Source organism: Eretmochelys imbricata, chromosome 9, assembly GCF_965152235.1.
Source record: "Eretmochelys imbricata isolate rEreImb1 chromosome 9, rEreImb1.hap1, whole genome shotgun sequence".
NCBI classification, from domain to species: Eukaryota; Metazoa; Chordata; order Testudines; family Cheloniidae; genus Eretmochelys; species Eretmochelys imbricata.
In genome coordinates this window covers 54,706,116-54,728,888 of record NC_135580.1, presented here as the reverse complement: position 1 = coordinate 54,728,888, position 22,773 = coordinate 54,706,116, and the positions used below count along the sequence as shown (strand labels likewise).

Here is a 22,773-nt window from a genome sequence, read left to right as displayed (position 1 = left end):
GACTGGGGTGGGGGAAGAGTTACTGGCTGTCACTGTCCCAGGCTGGGGGGAGGGGGGGAGGAGAGGCTGTCACTGTCCCGGGCTGTGGCTGGGTGTGTGAGAGGCTGTCACTGACCCCGGGGTGGGGAGAGGAGAAGCTGTCACTGCTCCAGAGAGGGAGGAGTTAGAGGCGGTCATTGCCCCAGGCTGGGGGCTAGTTACAGGTTGTCATTGCCCGGGGCTAGGGAAAAGGGAGGCTGTCACTTCCAAGGGCGGGGCGGGCTACAGGCTAGCACTGCCCAGGGCAGGGGTGGAAAAGAGGCTGAAGGGAAGGTGGGTCTGCATGAGAGAAGGCTACTGGCACGCACATGCCGGTACCACCTCCCAGTCCCTGGGTGATACCTGCCCCTTCCTCCTTTGGCGCCTATGCCGTTGCCCCGCCTCCTTATTGATATACAGCTGGCGGTGTCCCGGGCGGCCAATCAGCGGCGGCAGCTCCTGAATATGGAATGAGGCCGGGGCTGCGGCCCTTGTCATGCGGGCCCGAGCGACCGGGTAACAACGCGGCAGGGAGCGGGACACAAGATGGCGACAGCCATGTACCTGGAGCACTATCTGGACAGTGAGTGGCGGGCCCGGCGCGGTGAGCGGGGCGCCAAACCCCCTTTGGAAGGAGAGGGAATGGGGACAGGCGCCAGGGACGGGGCGCCTGCGGAGGGAGGGTCCCCAAGGCGGGGCGGGCGGGGGTACTGGAAGGGGGAGCGGAGGCGGTGACACCGCCCAGCTTGGGAGGGGTGGCCCTTGGAGCGAGTGCTGTTGTTACCGCAGCTGGCTGCGGGAATTACAACTGCGTCACTCTCCTGCGGGGGGCGTGGCCTTGTGTGCGTCATCAACCGCGTCTCTTGCTGGTGTCATCTTTAGGTGCGGAGGGCGGGAGTAGTTCAATCTGTTCTCTTTAGTGCCCCTCCCTTGTTCTGGGCGCCGCTGTTTGTTCTCTGGACTGCCCCTCCCTGCCCCAGGAGCCTTCCCCATCCCCCTGTCTCCGCTCCCCCTCCCATCCCCAGGGTGCTGACACCCACACCGTGGCTGCCTCAGCTCTTCTTCGTTTCTTTATGGATAGGGACCAACCAAATTCATGGCCATGAAAAATGTATCACAGACTGTGAAATCTTGTCTCGTGCTGTGAAATCTGATGTTTTGTGTGCTTTTAGCCTACTCTACACAGATTTCATGGGGTAGAGCAGCATTTCTCAAATGGCGGGTCGTGACCCAAAAGGGAGTTGCAGGGGGGTTACATAGTATTGCCACTCTTACTTCTTCACTGCCTTCAGAGCTGGGCAACCAGAGAGCAGCAGCTGTTGGCTGGGCAACCAGCTCTGAAGGCAGCATCCTGCCAACAGCAGCACAGAAGTAAGGGTGCCAATACCATAACATGCCACCCTTACTTCTGTGCAGCTGCCTTTAGAGCTGGGCGGCCAGAGAGTGGCGGCTGCTAACTGAGGGCGTAGCGCTGCACGCTGCAGCGCAGAAGTAAAGGTGGTAATACTATGCCATGCCAGCCTTACTTGTGCGCTGCTGCCGGTGGCAGTGCTGCCTTCAGAGCTGGTCTCCCAGCCAATTGCCACCAGTCTACAGCTGCCACCAGTCTACAGCAGTACTGTAACTCCCCCCTACAATATTCTTGTGACCCCCCACACACACCAACACTCCTTTTTGGATCAGGATCCCTAGAATTACAACCTTCTGAAATTCAGATATAAATAGCTGAAATCATGACATTTATGATTTTTTAAATCCTATGACCATGAAATTGACAAAAATGGGCTGAATTTGGTAGGGACTTACTTAGGGGGCTGCCCTTGTTCCCCAGCTCCCCCTCCCCATGGGGACTGCCACAGCTTCCCCAGCCTATGGGGGGGCTTGTTATGTTGTGGTATGCAGTCCACACCATTGAAGAGTTGTCACCTCTTATTCTAAACCCTTAAGTTCCTTAAAGGTTTACCACTGTAGCTTTCTGGCTGGGACGCCCACAGTCAGCAACAAGCATGCTCCCTGTGTCTGTGTGTTGGGCAGCCCTGGTCCAATGCTTTGAATCCAGGAGTCTGGCTACAATACCAGACTTCCACCAGTATTGGTTAACAACTGGTAAGGTGATGCAACACTCTCCCCAGTCCCAAATTTCTCCAGAAATATGTGTTCTAAAATACCCAATCCTGACCTGGAATAATCGAAGGAATGGTAAGGTTTGTTGCTCTTTTGAAGAGTCAGTATCCAACAGTTTGTTACTTTAAGTAGTTACCAAACAGTTCAGTTCAACAGCAATGGGTTGATTTAGATTAAAAATAAAACAAGAATGCAAGTATAAGAACTAAAGTCAGAAATGGTTACAAAAGAAATAAAGATAAAACATTTTCTAGTAACTAAAATCTAACAAGCTTGGTTCCAGGTAAAATGTGTTCCTCGCCACATTTCCGTCAAGATGGCTGACCAAATCCCTGCGTCAGACTCTATCCCCCAAAGTCAAAGGGCTGGTATCTTTGGGCAAGTCCACACTATCAAATTAAGTTAACCAAAGTGATGTACAACCAAAACAGAAATTGAATCAGATTTACACGTCCACATTGTGTTCCTTGTGTCAGCTGAGCGCACCCTCACCAGGAGCGCTTGCGCTGATTTAACTGCCAATGTGGGGCCTTGTGGGATGATTTCTGAAAGGCAGCAACAGTCAATGTAAGCAACACAGTGTCTACGCTGATACTGCATCGACGTAACTACATTGACTTAAGCGTTATTCTTCTCGCAGAGGTGGAGTTATTAAGTAGGGTAAGTTGCATTGTTGGGAGCTACATTTTAGTGTAGATGTGTAGAGTTAGTTTGATGTAAGCTGCCTGAGTCTTCTTTGGTGAAAGATAGATAACTTGTAGGTTGTTCCTCTTTTATAGTTTAGTGAACCTTTGAAATAGATTCTTCCCCTATATAGAGTTCATTCAAGCAGTGAGGAAGGCAACATGCAGTCTCCTGTGGCTCTGTGGATGAGGGGAAAGCAATCGACGTGTTGTTCCTTGACTTTAGCGAAGCTTTTGACACGGTCTCCCACAGTATTCTTGCCAGTAAGTTAAAGAAGTATGGGCTGGATGAATAGACGATAAGGTGGATAGAAAGCTGGCTAGATTGTTGGGCTCAACGGGTAGTGATCAATGGCTCCATGTCTAGTTGGTAGCCGGTATCAAGCGGAGTGCCCCAAGGGTCGGTCCTCGGGCCAGTTTTGTTCAATATCTTCATTAATGATCTGGAGGATGGTGTGGATTGCACTCTCAGCAAAAAGAAAAGGAGTACTTGTGGCACCTTAGAGACTAACCAATTTATTTGAGCATAAGCTTTCGTGAGCTACAGCTCACTTCATTGGATGCATACTGTGGAAAGTATAGAAGATCTTTTTATACACACAAAGCGTGAAAAAATGGGTGTTTACCACTACAAAAGGATTTCTCTCCCCCCACCCCACTCTCCTGCTGGTAATAGCTTATCTAAAGTGATCACTCTCCTTACAATGTGTATGATAATCAAGGTGGGCCATTTCCAGCACAAATCCAGGGTTTAACAAGAACGTCTGAGGAGGGGGGGTAGGAAAAAACAAGGGGAAATAGGTTACCTTGCATAATGACTTAGCCATTCCCAGTCTCTATTCAAGCCTAAGTTAATTGTATCCAATTTCCAAATGAATTCCAATTCAACAGTCTCTCGCTGGAGTCTGGTTTTGAAGTTTTTTGTTGTAATATCGCAACTTTCATGTCTGTAATCGTGTGACCAGAGAAATTGAAGTGTTCTCCGACTGGTTTATGAATGTTATAATTCTTGACATCTGATTTGTGTCCATTTATTCTTTTACGTAGAGACTGTCCAGTTTGCCCAATGTACATGGCAGAGGGGCATTGCTGGCACATGATGGCATATATCACATTGGTGGATGTGCAGGTGAACGAGCCTCTGATAGTGTGGCTGATGTTATTAGGCCCTGTGATGGTGTCCCCTGAATAGATATGTGGGCACAGTTGGCAACGGGCTTTGTTGCAAGGATAGGTTCCCGGGTTAGTGGTTCTGTTGTGTGGTATGTGGTTACTGGTGAGTATTTGCTTCAGGTTGGGGGGCTGTCTGTAGGCAAGGACTGGCCTGTCTCCCAAGATTTGTGAGAGTGTTGGGTCATCCTTCAGGATAGGCTGTAGATCCTTAATAATGCATTGGAGGGGTTTTAGTTGGGGGCTGAAGGTGACGGCTAGTGGCGTTCTGTTATTTTCTTTGTTTGGCCTGTCCTGTAGTAGGTGACTTCTGGGAACTCTTCTGGCTCTATCAGTCTGTTTCTTCACTTCCACAGGTGGGTATTGTAGTTGTAAGAATGCTTGATAGAGATCTTGTAGGTGTTTGTCTATGTCTGAGGGGTTGGAGCAAATGCGGTTGTATCGCAGAGCTTGGCTGTAGACAATGGATCGTGTGGTGTGGTCAGGGTGAAAGCTGGAGGCATGTATGTAGGAATAGCGGTCAGTAGGTTTCTGGCATAGGGTGGTGTTTATGTGACCATCGTTTATTAGCACTGTAGTGTCCAGGAAGTGGATCTCTTGTGTGGACTGGACCAGGCTGAGGTTGATGGTGGGATGGAAATTGTTGAAATCATGGTGGAATTCCTCAAGGGCTTCTTTTCCGTGGATCCAGATGATGAAGATGTCATCAATATAGCGCAAATAGAGTAGGGGCGTTAGGGGACGAGAGCTGAGGAAGTATTGTTCTAAGTCAGTCATAAAAATGTTGGCATACTGTGGGGCCATGCGGGTACCCATAGCAGTGCCGCTGATTTGAAGGTATACATTGTCCCCAAATGTAAAATAGTTATTTCTATGAACAAAGTCACAAAGTTCAGCCACCAGGTTAGCCGTGACATTATCGGGGATAGTGTTCTTGACGGCTTGTAGTCCATCTTTGTGTGGAATGTTGGTGTAGAGGGCTTCTACATCCATAGTGTCCAGGATGGTGTTATCAGGAAGATCACCGATGGACTGTAGTTTCCTCAGGAAGTCAGTGGTGTCTCGAAGGTAGCTGGGAGTGCTGGTAGCACAGGGCCTGAGGAGGGAGTCTACATAGCCAGACAATCCTGCCGTCAGGGTGCCAATGCCTGAGATGATGGGGCGCCCAGGATTTCCAGGTTTATGGATCTTGGGTAGTAGGTAGAATATCCCAGGTCGGGGTTCCAGGGGTGTGTCTGTGCGGATTTGATCTTGTGCTTTTTCAGGGAGTTTCTTGAGCAAATGCTGTAGTTTCTTTTGGTAACTCTCAGTGGGATCAGAGGGTGATGGCTTGTAGAAAGTGGTGCTGGAGAGCTGCCGAGCCCTGGGCACCCCATCATCTCAGGCATTTGGGGAAAATATATACCTTCAGATCATGGAAAAGAACATTGGTCAAACTGGACAGTCTCTATGTAAAAGAATAAATGGACACAAATCAGATGTCAAGAATTATAACATTCATAAACCAGTCGGAGAACACTTCATAGAATCATAGAATATCAGGGTTGGAAGGGACCTCAGGAGGTCATCTAGTCCAACCCCTGCTCAAAGCAGGACCAATCCCCAATTAAATCATCCCAGCCAGGGCTTTGTCAAGCCTGACCTTAAAAACTTCTAAGGAAGGAGATTCTACCACCTCCCTAGGTAACGCATTCCAGTGTTTCACCACCCTCCTAGTGAAAAAGTTTTTCCTAATATCCAACCTAAACCTCCCCCACTGCAACTTGAGACCATTACTCCTTGTCCTGTCCTCTTCTACCACTGAGAATAGAATAGAACCATCCTCTCTGGAACCACCTCTCAGGTAGTTGAAAGCAGCTATCAAATCCCCCCTCGTTCTTCTCTTCTGCAGACTAAACAATCCCAATTCCCTCAGCCTCTCCTCATAAGTCATGTGTTCCAGACCCCTAATCATTTTTGTTGCCCTTTGCTGGACTCTCTCCAATTTATCCACATCCTTCTTGTAGTGTGGGGCCCAAAACTGGACACAGTACTCCAGATGAGGCCTTACCAATGTCGAATAGAGGGGGACGATCACGTCCCTCGATCTGCTCGCTATGCCCCTACTTATACACCCCAAAATGCCATTGGTCTTCTTGGCAACAAGGGCACGCTGCTGACTCATATCCAGCTTCTCGTCCACTGTCACCCCTAGGTCCTTTTCCGCAGAACTGCTGCCTAGCCATTCGGTCCCTAGTCTGTAGCTGTGCATTGGGTTCTTCTGTCCTAAGTGCAGAACCCTGCACTTAACCTCATTGAACCTCATCAGATTTCTTTTTTCCCAATCCTCCAATTTGTCTAGGTCCCTCTGTATCCTATCCCTGCCCTTTGGGCCATTTCCAGCACAAATCCAGGGTTTAACAAGAATGTCTGAGGAGGCAGTGGGTCACTAAACTGGGAGGAGAGGTAGATACGCTGGAGGGTAGGGATAGGATGCAGAGGGCCCTAGACAAATTAGAAGATTGGTCCAAAAGAAATCTGAGGAGGTTCAACAAGGACAAGTGCAGAGTCCTGCACTTAGGACGGAAGAATCTCATGCACTGCTACAGACTAGGGACCGAATGGCTAGGCAGCAGTTCTGCAGAAAAGGACCTAGTGGTTACAGTGGATGAGAAGTTGGATATGAGTCAACAGTGTGCCCTTGTTGCCAAGGAGGCCAACGGCATTTTGGGATGTATAAGTAGGAGCATTGCCAGCAGATCGAGGGACGTGATCATTCCCCTCTATTCGACATTGGTGAGGCCTCATCTGGAGTACTGTGTCCAGTTTTGGGCCCCACACTCAAGAAAGATGTGGAAAAATTGGAGAGAGTCCAGCAGAGGGCAACAAAAATGATTAGGGGACTGGAACACATGAGTTATGAGGAGAGGCTGAGGGAACTGGGATTGTTTAGTCTGCGGTAGAGAAGAATGGGGGGGGATTTGATAGCTGCTTTCAACTACCTGAAAGGGGGTTCCAAAGAGGATGGGTCTAGGCTGTTCTCAGTGGTAGCAGATGACAGAACGAGGAGTAATGGTCTCAAGTTGCAGTGGGGGAGGTTTAGGTTGGATATTAGGAAAAACTTTTTCACTAGGAGGGTGGTGAAACACTGGAATGCGTTACCTTGGGAGGTGGTAGAATCTCCTTCCTTAGAAGTTTTTAAGGTCAGGATTGACAAAGCCCTGGCTGGGATGATTTAGTTGGGGAATTGGTCCTGCTTTGAGCAGGGGGTTGGACTAGATGACCTCCTGAGGTCCCTTCCAACCCTGATATTCTATGATTCTATGTGTCCATGTGAGTATTTTGCCATATGTTTTTTCGCCTATTGAAAGCTTAAGAGGAAATAAAACAAAAGGGAAAGATTCAAGGGAGTTTGCCCAAATCTTACCTTCTGAATCTCTTGTCATATGTAACTTTCAGTCCATGGGTCTGGCTGAGCTGGCGAGTGGCAGTATGACATGAGGAGACTTATCCATATTAGAGAAATGAGTCCAAATAAAAATATATTGTACTTGTGTAGCTCCAAAGCAGAAGTTTTGTTCCTTTGCAAGTTTAATTACAACTTTTTTTAAAAAGGAGTGCAGAACTGGCATTTAAATTTCTCTGCTTCCTTGAAGCCATAGAATTTAGAGGCTATTTTAAAAAAAATAAATCCCCCTATCCCCCAAAAAATTTAGTCTCCTGGTGAGGGAAGTTTCTTGCTGGGGTTGTCTGCTGAAATTATTTAGTTCCTTCCCCCTCCAGTGTAATTGGATGAGCATGAAACATGTACTCGCCTATCTCCTTGCCCACTGTGATAGTGTGAGGTTTGCTGCTACCCCTTGTTACCCAGAGGGATCTGTTTATGTGATAATGTAAATACATTCTCATTGTCTTTGAAAGTACCTAGGCTCCATACCAGGTGGAAAAACTACAGTCCTTTGTCTAGGATGGAGTATCTCCTGCATGGCTGGCAAACAAATTTTAAGAGTTATAATTTCAGTTTATGTCCATAATTTTGCATCACTTGATTGCACCTACATTACACAATGATATTAATCAGTGAGTTATGAGCTTTTCATTGGCACCTTGCATGACACTTACCAGATATATTTCATGACATTGAACAATTGGTACAGTAGAACTGGTTAAGCCAGCTGCAGTTCATTACCAGCTATCTGGGTGCCCCCTTGCTCTTGGGTTATTCTTAATGTCACAGGGTTACACTCCCTCTGCAATAGCAGTCCTAGTTCCCACAGCTTATATAGGGGCTGCATAATAGCAGTCTTCAGCGACTTGCAAGGCTGCCATAAAAAAGATGCAGAAAAGTTGTTGCCTTTTGCCACATAGGGCAGGACAAGAAGCAGTGGGTTTAAACTACAGCATAGTAGATTTAGATTAAATCTCAGGAAAAACTTCCTAACTGTAAGAACAGTAGGACAATGGACCAGACTGCCTCAGGAAGTCTGGGAAGCTCCTTTACTGGAGGTTTTCAAAAAGAGGCTGGATAACCATCTGTCTTGGATGGTTTAGATACAACAAATCCTTCATTTTGGCAGGGGGTTTACTCCGGGAGGAATTCTGCACCAAAAAATTAAAAATTCTGCACACAATATTTTGAAATTCTGTATATTCTATTTGTCAAAATAACACATTATAATCATGCCACTTACAATTATTTTGTTAATGTATGTCTGTAACAATACAGACCAAAAAAATAAAAAAAGATTCTGGTAAATATTTTTGGACAGATTCCTTACTAGGCATATTAATACACAATTTTGCGTAAGTCATTTAAATTACAATACAGACCTGTATTTCCTGCACCTGTCAGAAGCAGTGCAAAGGCTTTGGGGGAGGCAGGGGTAATGGAGGAGCTGAGGGAGAGGAAAGGAGCCTGGGAGTGAACCTGGAGGGTGCTGGGTGTGGGTGGGAGGTTTTTCTTTGGGGTTAGGGTGGTATTGTTATGGTGTTGGGAAGCCTCCCCCATGCCGTCCCTGGCTGACCCCAAGCCTCTCCCATTCAGTCAGGCACGTCTGCCCCTGTCCCGACACCCCGCATCTCCATCGGTCTCTGCAGCCGTCCTCCCACGTCCCCAGGCTCAACGCTGTCAGCCCACTAGCTGCTGAGCCCATGCTCCAGTCTGTCCCGTCCCCCCACTAGCCATTCTGAGCCTCAGTCTGTGACCCCCCCCATCAGCCCTGCGTGCCCCACTGTAACGATGCTGGTTCTGGTGGGACCCAACTGAGAGTGCCAATTCAGGACAAATTGCTTAAAGCAGGGCAGTTACAGCCCAAGGCTGTGGTTTCTGTGCACACCAAAGCAAACCAAACCAGCCAAACAGAGAAGACTTTGGTTTTACCCCACTGGCTAACCACAAGTCACACAAGCAATTCCCTTAGACACTCCAGTTTCCCAGTATCACCATCAGTGCCACTCATTATGGGGACAAATGGTTATGAAAACCAATACCCCAGTAAAAGAAAAAGGGTTCTCTCTATCCCAAAGGACCAAGCCCCAGACCCAGGTCAATATACAAATCAGATCTTACCCACAAATCATGCTGCTGCCAATCCTTTAGAATCTAAAATGTAAAGGTTTATTCATAAAAGGAAAAAGATATAGATGAGAGCAAGAATTGGTTAAATGGAATCAATTACATACAGTAATGGCAAAGTTCTTGGTTCAGGCATGTAGCAGTGGTGGAATAAACTGCAGGTTCAAATCAAGTCTCTGGAGTACATCCACAGCTGGGATGGGTCATTCAGTCCTTGGTTCAAATCCTCAGTGTAGCAAAGTTCCTCCAGAGGTCAGAAGCAGGACTGAAGACAAGATGGAGGAGCTGCAGCAGCTTTTTATATTCTCTTGCCATGTGGTCTTTCTTTCTTTGTTCCAAAGACAAGCTGTCCATCACATGGCATGGCAAAACCTCAGAGTTCTGTCCATAAGCACCTCCCTGCATACCTTGCTGAGTCACAAGACATGTCTGCCTTCTCTCAATGGGTCAGTTGTATAGCTGATGGTCCTTAATGGGCCACCAAGCAGGCTAGGCAGAGCTGACACCAACTTGTCCGGGGTGTCACCCAGAAGCATAGCATAAGTTTGAAATACAGCCAGTATAGTGCCAATATTCATAACTTCAACTACAAAAATGATACACACATATAGACAGCATAATCATAATCAGAAAACTGTAACCTTGTCTTAGACACCTCATTTGACCCCTTTTATATAAGATTTGGTTCCACTACAGGACCTTGGTTACAACAATGATCTGAATGGTCCCAGATTATGTCAATAACGTCACACCCACTCTGTCCTAACCTGGCTCTGTGGGCAGGATCCTGTGATGAACTCTACACTTGGGGGAATTCTGCCGCACTGGGCATAGAATTTTGTATTTTCCTGCATAAAATGCGTTTTGCCTAAGAAGTGCTGCGGTTCCATGTTTTGCTCACCAGAGGCCAATGTGGCACTAGAACAGCCGGCATGAATGCAGTTGGCTGCTCTGGTGCCACAGCGATCTCTGGTGGGCAAAAAGCAGAACTGTAGCACTTCTTATTCAAAAAGTTTTTTATGCAGGAAAATACAAAATTATGCGAGACAGATTAATTCTGCGCATCCACAGATGCACAGAATTCCCCCAGAAGTAGGGATTAGACTAGATGACCCTTGTGGTCCCTTCTAATATGGTTCTAAGATAACAAAAAGTTTAAATAAATATGTATAACAAAGAGTGGTGGAATCCGTATTAGCCAGTGCTGGAGGCGATGGTGATAATATAATCCACCTGATGAGCTTCCCAGTTGTAATTGATCACAACTTGCTGAGTGTTTTGCCTAATAAAAATTTGTTAGACCCATCTATTGAGTAAATGGATTTTAATCCTATAAGGGGCTGTCTCTACATCCCCAGTTCTTTACAGACTCTCTCTCCACCCCTCTTTATAAAAGTGTTCCTCTCCTTGTGTAGCTGTTTCTCATAGATTGCAGGGCCACAAGGAACCCCTGCGATCATGTATTCTGACCTCCTGTATGACACAGGCTATAGAAATTCTCCAAAATAATTCCCAGAGCAGATCTTTTAGAGAAACATCCAGTCCTGATTTACAAATTGTCGGTGATGGAGAATCTACCATAACCCTTGGTAAGTTATTCCAGAAGTTAATTACTCTCACTGTTAAAAATATATGCCTTATTATCAGTCTGAATTTGTCTGGCTTCAACTTCTAGACATTGGATCTTGTTATACCTTTGTCTGCTTGCTTGAGGAGCCAATTGTTAAATATTTGTTCCCCAACTAGGTTCTTATAAACTGTAATCAAGACACCACTTAACCTTCTCTTTGTTAATGTAAATAGATAAACTCAGGGAGGTCACTCATATCAGGCACTTTGTCTAATCCTTTAATCATTCTTGTGACTCTTTTCTGAACCCTTTCAATTTATCAACTTCTTTCTTGAACTGTGGGCACCTGAACTGGATACTTCCAACAGCGGCTGCACTAGTGTCAGCTACAGAGATAAAATAGCCTCTCTATTCCTACTCAAGATTCCCCTGTTTTTGCATCCAGTGATCACATTTGCTCTTTTGGCCACAGCATTGCACTGGGAGCTCATGTTTAGCTGATTATCCACCTCCGACCCCAAATCTTATTCAGAATCCTTGCTTCCTGCGATAGTCCACAGTCACCCAGACTCATATTGTGTGCTGGCACCTGTCATACCAAATGATCCAGATTGCTGTATATCAGTTACCTGTCTCTTCATGGTTTACCCCCATTATTGTGGGTCTGTGACCAGGGTCCAAAGGGGGAGGGCACACTGAGGTTACTCAATTAGGGCAAACTGCAAAGAATGGAGCAAACAATCCCCAAAACTGGTGGTTATTTTAATACTTAGATTAACCAAGATAGCAACAAAACGGTTTCCATAATAGCTTACTGGTTACACAGAAGCCAAAACACAGTTCCCTGAAAAGCAACCCAGCCTTTGGGCTCCCTCCCAGACAGCCAAGTCAAATATGAAGGTTCTATCACAAAGGATCGGACACATTACCTCCCAGGTTAATATTTCAGATTTTACACAAATACACACTTACAGCCAATTCTTATTAACTAAACTAAAATTTATTAAAAAAAGAAAAGAGTATTGGTTAAAAGACCATTATACATACAGACATGATTACAGTTCTATCAGTTTCATACTAGAGATGGTGAATTTTGGAGTTGCAAAGACTTCTTAGAATAAGTCCACAGGTTCAGTCCAATGTTCCATACCAGGTTGATCCAAATTAAATTGGAGACCTCAGTCTTGTAGCTCAATGCGTCCCCTTATAAAGGATAAGCAGATTTGAGATAAAAAGGATCAGGACCCAAGAGTCCTTTCTTCAGTTCCAGGCCTCCTCTTGACATCACGGTGTCCTCAGGTGAACAATAGGCAATCATCGCAACTTTGAAGTAGACCTATTTCCTAAACATCACTAGTAATGAGCTACACGGATTAACATAAGGCTATTGCCTGTCTTCCACCATTTGCAGGTTATATGCTATATAATTCAAAGAGAAATCAATACAGTAATATCACTGTATTTTAAAAAAAACGAGGCGTACTTGTGGCACGTTAGAGGCGTATTTATGCCCAAATAAATTTGTTAGTCTCTAAGGTGCCACAAGTACTCCTCCTTTTTTTGCTGGTACAGACTAACATGGCTACCACTCTGAAAACTGTATTTACAATTCATTTAAATGTTAAGATCTTTTGATTTCAGAATTAACAGAATACATACAGCATAGACAGGAACTGTTAGATTACATTGTCAACCTCTAACAATATATATATAAACACACAAATTATCTATCAATATGTCTCTAAAGGTTGAATCTGGATCAATTAGCCTGCAAGCTTCTCCTTCCTGGCCATGTGTCAGAGTTATCTGCAACTGTTATTAGTGATAATTTTATGTTTTCTTCCAGGTCATTGATAAAAATGTTAAATATGATTAACATTTCCATCTAGTAATGGATCAGTACCATTGTTAGGATTTCTTTTGTACCCAATACACTTGAAAAACTCCTCCTTTTCCTCAACTCTGCTGACTATAGATTTCTCCCTCTGTCCCTTTTTGTTTCCTTTATAAACCTTCTATAATTCTTAACTTCTGATTTACATTCATTATTGTCAGCTTCACCTTACTTCAGTTTGTTCCATTTAAAAAAAAATTGTATAGATGTCTTCACTTCTCTGTAAACCAGGTCAATTATTTTAAATCAGTAAGGCCTTTTCCTTAATTGTGACATTTTGGGCTTCTAGAAAAGTGTCCTTAAACAATTCCCTATTATTATTCACATTTTCCTGATTAACTTTTTCCTTCCAGCTGATTTGGCTCACAGTTGTTTCATTTTTGTGAAATTGGTCCTTTTAAAGCACATATTACTGATCTGGACTTCATTCTGTTTGCACACTATAAATTTTGAATTTGTGAGTTTGCTTTTCCTGGAAGTTTTTGTGGGTTTCATCTTCTTCTCCAGAATTTGGAATTTCAGATTGAAAAAGAGGAAGTGACTCACCTTGTGCAGTAACGATGGTTCTTTGAGATGTATCCCTATGGGTGCTCCACTGTAGCTGTCTGTGTGCCCCTGTGCCTCTAATCAGAGATTTTTGGTAATAATGTCCCTCTGAGCCCACACATGCGCCCTCCCTCCCTCATGGTTTGCCTCGAGGCTATTTAGCACTGCACGGGTGAACCCCCCTTACTTCCTTCTCTACCGCAGAGCCCTACAGAGAACTCCGAAGTAGTGGGGAGGAGAGCGGGTTGTGGAGCACCCATAGGGACACACATCTCGAAGAACCATCATTACTGCACAAGGTGAGTAACTTCCTCTTCTTCTTCGAGTAGTGTCCCTATGGGTGCTGCACTGTAGGTGACTCCCGAGCAGTACCCACCACTGGAGGCTGGGACTTCGGAGTGGAGTCTTTTACTACAGAGAGCTCTGTGGAGTCAAAGATGGTGTCAGCGGCCAAATCTTTAGTGATGGCATAATTTTCTGCGTAAGTATAGGCAGAGGCCCAGGTCGTTGCTCTATAGATTGCTGAGATAGGGGTATCCCTACGGAATGTGATTGAGGTAGAAACTGACCTCGTGGAGTGCATATGGACTCTGGACGGAAGCAAGTTGTGCCCTTGATAAGTGATTAATGCAATTAGAGACCCTTTTGGATAGTCTTTGAGCCGATATCACAGAGCTTTTGGATCTTTCTGTGGACAAAAGGAAGAGTTTAGGGGATTTTGTGAGAGATTTAAGTTACCAGTCTGCCTGTGGCGTCAGGTGATCAGGCTGAGGCCGCAGGATTTTTAGGGGATGAGATGAAGGAGCACACCAAGTGACTAAGTTTAAAGCTTTATTAATAAAACAACAGCGGTGAGTGCTGGGTTCTCCCCACGTCGCTCAAAGGAAGGAAGAGAGCGTTAGTGCCCAAGCCTGTGAGTGCTGTGGTTTTTTACATTACTTAAAGGGAGGAAGAAAGCGTTAGTGCCCGAGCCCTTGCCTACTTTTATACTTACACATGCACAACCCAGGGCTGGCCAAGCCCGGGTGTAATGTAAGAAGAAGACGGAGAAGGGTGGACGAGAATTCTGTCCTGTGCACAGGCTGTCCAGGGTCTGGTATTGATCTCCGACTTGTTTTGGCTTTTGAGAGGATTTTTAAGCCCTGGGTTCTTCTGGGAGCATTTCATGTAGGGACCTTTGTTTTCCATGCTTTTTGTACCAGTTTAAACCAGCTTTTTGCAGCTTTCTGGGGTTGGAATTTAGGTTCCCGTCTTTCTTGGCAGGTAGCAGAGAATCTGTTGTGTGCAGTGACCTTGGGCTGGAGTTAGCTTTTTATTTTCGGACCTAGCTGAAGCGTCGAGTTAACCCGTTCCTTTCTCCCTTCCTCTCCCTTCAGCCTCTCGCAACCTGCAAAGGAATCTTGTGAGGGGTTACCATTTAGGTTTTTACCCTCCCTCTGACACGGTGGCTAGTGTTACTGTTGGCCTCCTACACAAACAGCAATATAGCACAAACAAAATTGTGAGGGCAGCAACAATTGCATAGACCAGCCAGTAGTGGCTTTTGGCTTTATTAGTAACATAGCATAGCACATTTTTTTTGTTGGCGTAGATGCCCCATCTGGATGGCTATGGCAAAGGTAGCTTTTTTTAGATTAAATGTGTGCTGCACCACTGTAAAGGAGGAGGCATTTGTGTGGAACATGGTTAGTTGTTTCCAGGTGTGCGTTAATAGAAGAAAAACATTGGGTGTGATTTATGAAAAATTAAACACAATATAATTAGAAACATTAACACTACTTTGGATAACAGCGGGCCAATGCACCGAAAAATTTTGCGCTTGAAATTGGAACCGCAAATGGAGGGGCACCCTGGGGTAGGTGGTCCTCCAAACACACACGGAGGTATTGGTAAACAGATGTGCTTTGGTGGGGGCATATTTTGATGCCTTCCCTTCCCAGCAGATATGTTGACCCACTTTATAAACCGGCCTGGTATTGCCTTTTTTATTTATATTATTTGAGGGGGCTTTATAGTCCATAGCTACCAGGTTTTGCCCTTTGCAATTTATGTGTGCTGATAGTTAGGGGCTGCAGTCAGCACATACTGCATAGCCTTGTCATTGGAGGGAGCCGCCTTCCACACGTTACGATGGACCACCCAGTTTTAGAGTCTTTTTAAAGGCCTGGCTGGATTTTTATAGCAGGGGCCCACACTTTTTTTATGGGGCCAAAGGCCATGAAGGAGCAGGCTGTGCCTATGCAGTTTTAGTAAGTGAGCCTTTAGGAATAGCGAAAAGGCCATTGCTTTTGGGGAATTTCTGAGTGGGAATGGATTTCCCTGGGCCAGGCTTTGTGGAGCAAATTTTTTTTGGATGCCACGGACTTCTTAGATTAAATATTATTGAAGCTGGGAGCACACAGAATTTTAAGCTAGATGGTTTTTGGCCTTAATTAGTCCCCACAAGGTGTCCCACATGTGGAGGGCCAATTTGGCAGTGTGTTTGAGGGTGGAGGTGGCCACTGTAAGGTGAGTGAGATTTGCACTTGTGACCAGCCCCATGGCCTTTTTTAACTGTTTTAACCGTTGGTTTTTAATGGCCCCTTGCTGAATATTTTAAATACTAGCTGTCGTATTGGCCCCATCCCACAAGGAGTTTACTAAGGTTTGCCTTTTTGGGGGGGACAAGGACAACGTTTGCCTAAGGAGGACAACTTGCAGGGTCGTCCCCCTTGTACAATTAGGAAGGAAGGCAGGGACCTGAAAGTGTGTTAGGGGCAGGTAAATATTTAAAGCTCCCAAGGTGGCATTAAGGAGGATTTAGCGTTGAGTGGCTGCTTTTTATTTGGTGGCCGGTAACATCTGCCACCACCACTGGTGGGGGGAGATGTGGAGGTGCTTTTTTAGAGTTGTTTTTTGAAGACTAGGGGCTAAGCAGAGAAGGCTACAATTTAAAAGGGATGCTGGAAATTGTTTGGGGCATGTGATATCTACCTTTCCACACTGGCGGGATGTTTGTGTGGATGAATGAGTGATATACGTGATATACCAATATTTGGAACTGTGGGGGTTAGGTTGAACCCTACACCATTTGGGGACCAACATTGCAACCACGTTTTGATGCTAGCTGTTAATGTGAAGCATTGACTTAGATGGCATATTGAACTTTTTTATGACATTGAAAACCTTTTTATGTACCCTTCCATCGATAGTTTACTTGAGCCATTGTTTTTAGATTTTCTTTTTAGTGAAACCATAAGCGCTGGCAGTATGGATGGAGATTTTTTTTTTTTAAAGGTAGGGACCATTTTTTTTAGGGGGACATAAACTTTTCGGGAGGGGGGTTTGGACGGCGATGGGACATAGTGTTGTTTTATGTGGTGTTGTCTGGCGGGGTAAGGAGCCCTTTTGGAGTAATTCCGTGTGGGATTTAATTGCAGGGGGATATGCAGGGCCAGGAGACCTGGGGCTTTTGGCAGGGGGATGCCCCTGGGAACATACCCAGGTAGTACACGGTGCCCACAATTGCCCCCAGGATGATGTGCCACAATTGCCCCCCTGCCAATGGATAACTGACCTTTTTTTTTAATTAGGGCCAGTTTTGGACAGTGGTAAAATTAACAAAAGAGAGGGAAAATGTTGGAAACCGAGGATTTTTATAGATATGCGCCACCAAATATACACTGTTTTGCTCTGACGAATTTTGCTGGCCTGAAGCAGCAAGAGTGGTTTTACCACTTTTGTTTAGGGTGTTTTTGGGCTTTTGCTATTACTGCCTTGTTTTGCTAACAAAGCAAAAAGGGAAAGGACAAGAACATTGCAAATGCATTTATTGGGGAAACTGAGGCATGGATGATAAATTTTTAAAGTTATTAGTTGTTTTGCGACAGCCCTTTTTGGCTTTTGTTATGGATATTGTTTGCTTGGTTTAGGAGGTTACGGCAACAATATTGTGTTTAGGGATTAGGGATTGCTATTGCTTGCCAAAGGGCCTCCCATTCTGCTCCAGGCCACCACATGAGGAAAATGAGAACATAAGAATGGCCATATTGGATCAGACCAAAGGTTCATCCAGCCCAGTATCCTGTCTACCGACAATGTCCAACGCCAGGTGCCCCAGGGGGAGTGAACCTAACAGGTAATAATCAAGTGATCTCTCTCCTGCCATCCATCTCCACCCTCTGACAAACAGAGGCTAGGGACACCATTCCTTACCCATCCTGGCTAATAGCCATTAATGGACTTAACCTCCATGAATTTATCCAGTTCTCTTTTAAACCCTGTTATAGTCCTAGCTTTCACAACCTCCTCAGGCAAGGAGTTCCACAGGTTGACTGTGTGCTGAGTGAAGAAGAACTTCGTTTTATTTGTTTTAAACCTGCTACCCATTAATTTCATTTGGAGGCCCCTAGTTCTTATATTATGGGAACAAGTAAATAACTTTTCCTTATTCACTTTCTCCACACCACTCATGATTTTATACACCTCTATCATACCCCCCATAGTCTCCTCTTTTCCAAGCTGAAAAGTCCTAACCTCTTTAATATCTCCTCATATGGGACCCGGTCCAAACCCCTAATCATTTTAGTTGCCCTTTTCTGAACCTTTTCTAATACCAAAAAGAAAAGGAGTACTTGTGGCACCTTAGAGACTAACCAATTTATTTGAGCATGAGCTTTCGTGAGCTACAGCTCACTTCATCAGATACATACCGTGGAAACTGCAGCAGACTTTATATATACACAGAGAATATGAAACAATACCTCCTCCCACCCCACTGTCCTGCTGGTAATAGCTTATCTAAAGAGTGGGGTGGGAGGAGGTATTGTTTCATATTTTCTGTGTATATATAAAGTCTGCTGCAGTTTCCACGGTATGTATCTGATGAAGTGAGCTGTAGCTCACGAAAGCTCATGCTCAAATAAATTGGTTAGTCTCTAAGGTGCCACAAGTACTCCTTTTCTTTTTGCGAATACAGACTAACACGGCTGTTACTCTGAAACTTTTCTAATACCAGTATATCTTTTTTGAGATGCGGGAACCACATCTGTACACAGTATTCAAGATGTGGGCGTGCCATGGATTTATATAAGGGCAATAAGATAGTCTCCCTCTTATTCTCTATCCCTTTTTTAATGATTCCTAACATCCTGTTAGCTTTTTTGACTTTTTTGACGCTGCACACTGCGTGGACATCTTCAGAGAACTATCCACGATGACTCCAAAATCTTTCTCCTGATCAGTTATAGCTAAATTAGCCCCCATCATGTTGTATGTATAGTTGGGGTTATTTTTTCCAATGTGCATTACTTTACATTTATTCACATTAAATTTCATTTGCCATTTTGTTGCCCAATCACTTAGTTTTGTGAGATCTTTTTGAAGTTCTTCACAGTCTGCTTTGGTCTTCACTGTCTTGAGCAGTTTAGTATCATCTGCAAACTTTGCCACCTCGCTGTTTACCCCTTTCTCCAGATCATTTATGAATAAGTTGAATAGGTTTTGTTCCTCTGGGATTTCAGGGAGGCTTGGGGCCACCCACCAGGTATTTTGCTGTGGCCCTATAATGTTTATTTGCACTGCAGCCAAGGCACCTTTTTTTTTTTTTTTGCTTTTTGCCACGCTGTGGCCCAGGCCCCAGTGGCAGCTTGGATCATGGAGGACCTTTGGAGGTATATATATATTTTTTATAATAATTATTATTTAGATAATTTTATGGGTAGCTGAAGACCCAGATGGTCCAGGCCGGTGGCTGGTTTACAACTGAGGCCCATGACACCATGACCAGAAACCTAGGAAGAAACATATGTTTTGAGCTGATTGGCATGCACTTATTTTACTTTTTTGGGCAGCTGAAGCTGGTACACTACCGGAGAGATGCAGTTTACAATGGGATACGGGCCCATCCACTTAACGTCCAAGGTGTGGGTCGCTTTTTTTAGTTTTTGCAATATTATCTTGTTTTTAATTTGCTGGGTTTGGACGTTTTTAATGACGGTGTTTTTGCGTTTAGCCTTTTTTTTTGTTTAAAACGGTTTTTATGGCTTTGCAGGTTTTACAGATTCCTCCCTTAGCTGGGCAGTGTACCCATTTGTAACCGTTTGGTGAATTGGCAGGTAAATTTTTTTTTTATTTTTACAGATTGCCCCACATTATTGGGTGACCAAAAAGAATATGGTAGGCGGTGTACTCAGTGCCTAGGCGGTTAGAGTTGTGTAAAGCTTCCAAAATAGTTGGCAGCTTTTGGGGCCAATTTGTTTTTGAAGTTGAGCACATTTTACGGAGGGCATTTTTAAAATTTTGGTTTTGTTTTTTTACAGTGCCGCTGCTTTGTGGCCAATAACTGATGTGAATTTGTTGCTTGATGTTTAGGGCAGCAAGCAAGGATTTAAGAACCTTTGGGTGAGAAACAGGGTTTACTGTGCCAAGCGGGTGTTTGAGATCAAACTTATTTGGGACCAGGTTAAAATGTATTTTAGGGAGGGGTGTGGGGTTTGCAGTATTATTGGCGCCGCTTTGGAGTATGCCTGAAAAGTCTGTGCCGCCCATACTGCTGCCAAGCACTTTTTTTTACAGGGGCTATATTTTACCTTTGGCTGCTGTAGTACTCGGGAATTGTATGCAGCCGGGATTAGCCGGCCCTCTGCATTTTTCTGGAGGAGGACGGCACCCAGCACCTCCAGACCGCATGATAGTCGAAAGTAAAAAGGCTTGGTAGTGTTTGGGAAAGCGAGGGCCGGCACCCACAAGGCAGCTTGCTTCAAGGCGTTAAAGGCAGTTTTTTGCGGTCCCTCCCAGTGCCACTATGCCCTTTTTTTGAGCAGTGCCCTAAGGGGCAAGGGAGGGTAGCAAAGTTGGGAATGTGATTTCAAATAAAATTAACCCCCGTAAAATGGTGCACAATTGTTTTAAAGTGGTGGGTTTATTTTGCACAATGCGCGGACCTTTGCCACTTTTACTAGCCTATCTTTTTCCCCCAGGGGGACTGAACACTGGACCAATTGCGCTTTTATTAACGACACCTTGAACCCAGTTTTTTTAATTTTATTTAAAACAGTTTTGGTGATATTTTGCACCTGGGGTTTTGTTTTCTTATGCACTAACAAATTGTTTACATATGAAATGACGTGGCAATGGACCTTAGGAGGCAGTTCGTTCAGCATAGCCACCGCATGTTGGTGTGCAATGGAGGGGGCATTGTGGAATTTTATGGGGACTTGCGTGAAGGTGAACTGTTTTCCCCTAAACTGAAACACAAAGCAGTCCTGGGAGGCAAGGGTAAAGCAAAAAAGCAATTAGCCAGATTAGTAACCGAAAACCACCTATTTTGCAGCTGCACATGGAGCAGGGCCTTGGGCATTGAGGTGACCACCAGGGCCATTATAGGGGTGCCTTGGTTTATTTTATGGTCATTTATGGTGAGGCGCCAGGCCTGACCCCCGCTTTCAGCACCGGGAAGACCGGGCTGTCAAAGGGGCTATGAATAGTTTGGAGCACTTTTTGTTTTTTTAAGTTGGCAATTACCCCGCTATGCCCGCCTCCACTGCTTTGGAGTAAGGATATTGTCGTTGCAGGGGAACGGGGGACCCCACCACCTCTACCAGTGCTATCTTATGCCTCCCACATTTAGAGGGATATGTTTGCCACACCCTGGTGCTACCTGTTTTTAAAATGCTTTCCCCTTTGCGGTCAGCGCCACCACTGCGGCGATGGCAAACCTTCCTCCCTTGTCCCAAGGCAGAGGCATACGCCACTCCTGCCACAACATGCCCCCTTGGTTGTAAGGATTAAACCACACCCCCTTTTTCAGCATTCATGGCATTCCCAAAATTACCGTCTCCATAGATGAAGGGTCAATAGTAAATGAGGCATGTAAAACCGTCCCTACAAAGGTTACTGGGACTTGTTTGTTGCTGTTGCGGCCCCAAATTGAAGGCAGAGACCTGAGCGGGGGGCCCCGGGTTCCCCTCAACGGGTGAAATTTAATACATTTATACCCGCCCCGGTGTCTAATAGGGCCATACAGGGGCGCTCAGCAACTATAACGGCGATTTTGGGGCGTCGGTTAGAGTTCCAGGGTACCCCGGCCGACAATGGGGCTGCCTTAGTCGGAGCCCTCCCCGGGGTCCCCAGTTTGCGGGAGCTGATTGCGGAGCTGGCAGTAATCCTCCACCGGAGGGGCGGAAGGGGTGGCTACTGCCACAGGTCAGGGCGGGGTAGCTGATAGCCTGCTGTGTGAGCCTGGGTTTTGTGGATGCTGGCAGCCCGTTTTTCCCACCTGGCCGAGAGGGCCAATAGGCTTTCCACCAACAGGATGGTGGGATTTTATTTTATCATCTTATATCCTCCCCCAGAACCTGGAGGGAGTGCCAGATTTGCTTACGAACCTTTATTTTTGTCGTCGTTACATCTTTTTAGTTACTGGCGAAAACTGGCCCTTGGCTGGTCCCTTTTCACCTTCCCCTGGTACCTGGTTGGTATACGTGGAGGGCAGCTACTTTTACCCCTTTGATTGGCTCCCCCAAATGCATGATTTTACCCTTTAACGTCTTTTCATTTGCGGGTTTGTTCTTGGCCCATAGTTTTAATTTATTTATTTTATTAATTATTTATTTTTTTGGTAAGCTTTTGTAACTGAGCCACGGTTTACATGCATGAAAGACCCCCTAAGCTTATTCTTTCCAGCTTAGCTTAAAAACTTCCCCAAGGTACAGACTTTGCCTTGTCCTTGAACCCTATGCTGCCACCTCCAAGCGTGTTAAACAAAGAACAGGGAAAAAGACCACTTGGAGATGTCTTCCCCCCAGAATATTCCCCCAAGCCCTACACCCCTTTTCCTGGGGAAGGCTTGATAAAAATCCTCACCAGTTGGTACAGGTGAACACAGACCCAAACCCTTGGATCTTAAGAACAATGAAAAAGCAATCAGGTTCTTCAAAGAAGAATGTTAATTAAAGAAAAGGTAAAAGAATCACCTCTGTAAAATCAGGATGGTAAATACCTTACAGGGTAATCCGATTCAAAACATAGAGAATCCCTCTAGGCAAAACCTTAAGTTACAAAAAGACACAAAAACAGGAATATACATTCCCTCCAGCAGAACCTATTTTACCAGCCATTTAACAAAAGAAAATCTAACGCATTTCTAGCTAGATTACTTACTAACTTTTTACAGGAGTTCTGAGCTGCATTCCTGATCTGTCCCCGGCAAAAGCATCACACAGACGGACAGAAC

General features: G+C 45.2%; 1 protein-coding gene across 3 annotated transcripts in view; it reads left to right on the top strand.

The window, feature by feature from the left end:
* The first annotated feature begins 197 nt into the window (after window positions 1–197).
* ING5 (inhibitor of growth family member 5) overlaps window positions 198–22,773 on the top strand; it is a 58,475-nt gene continuing 35,899 nt past the window's right edge. The window contains exon 1 of one of the 3 annotated variants that reach the window (XM_077826362.1): window positions 198–622. In XM_077826362.1, the coding sequence (XP_077682488.1) occupies window positions 565–622 (58 nt within the window). In that variant the 5' untranslated portion in view covers window positions 198–564. Of the gene's footprint in view, window positions 623–13,839; window positions 13,859–22,773 lie in introns of those variants that run through there. The other 2 variants (XM_077826363.1, XM_077826364.1) reach the window with 2 other exon arrangements.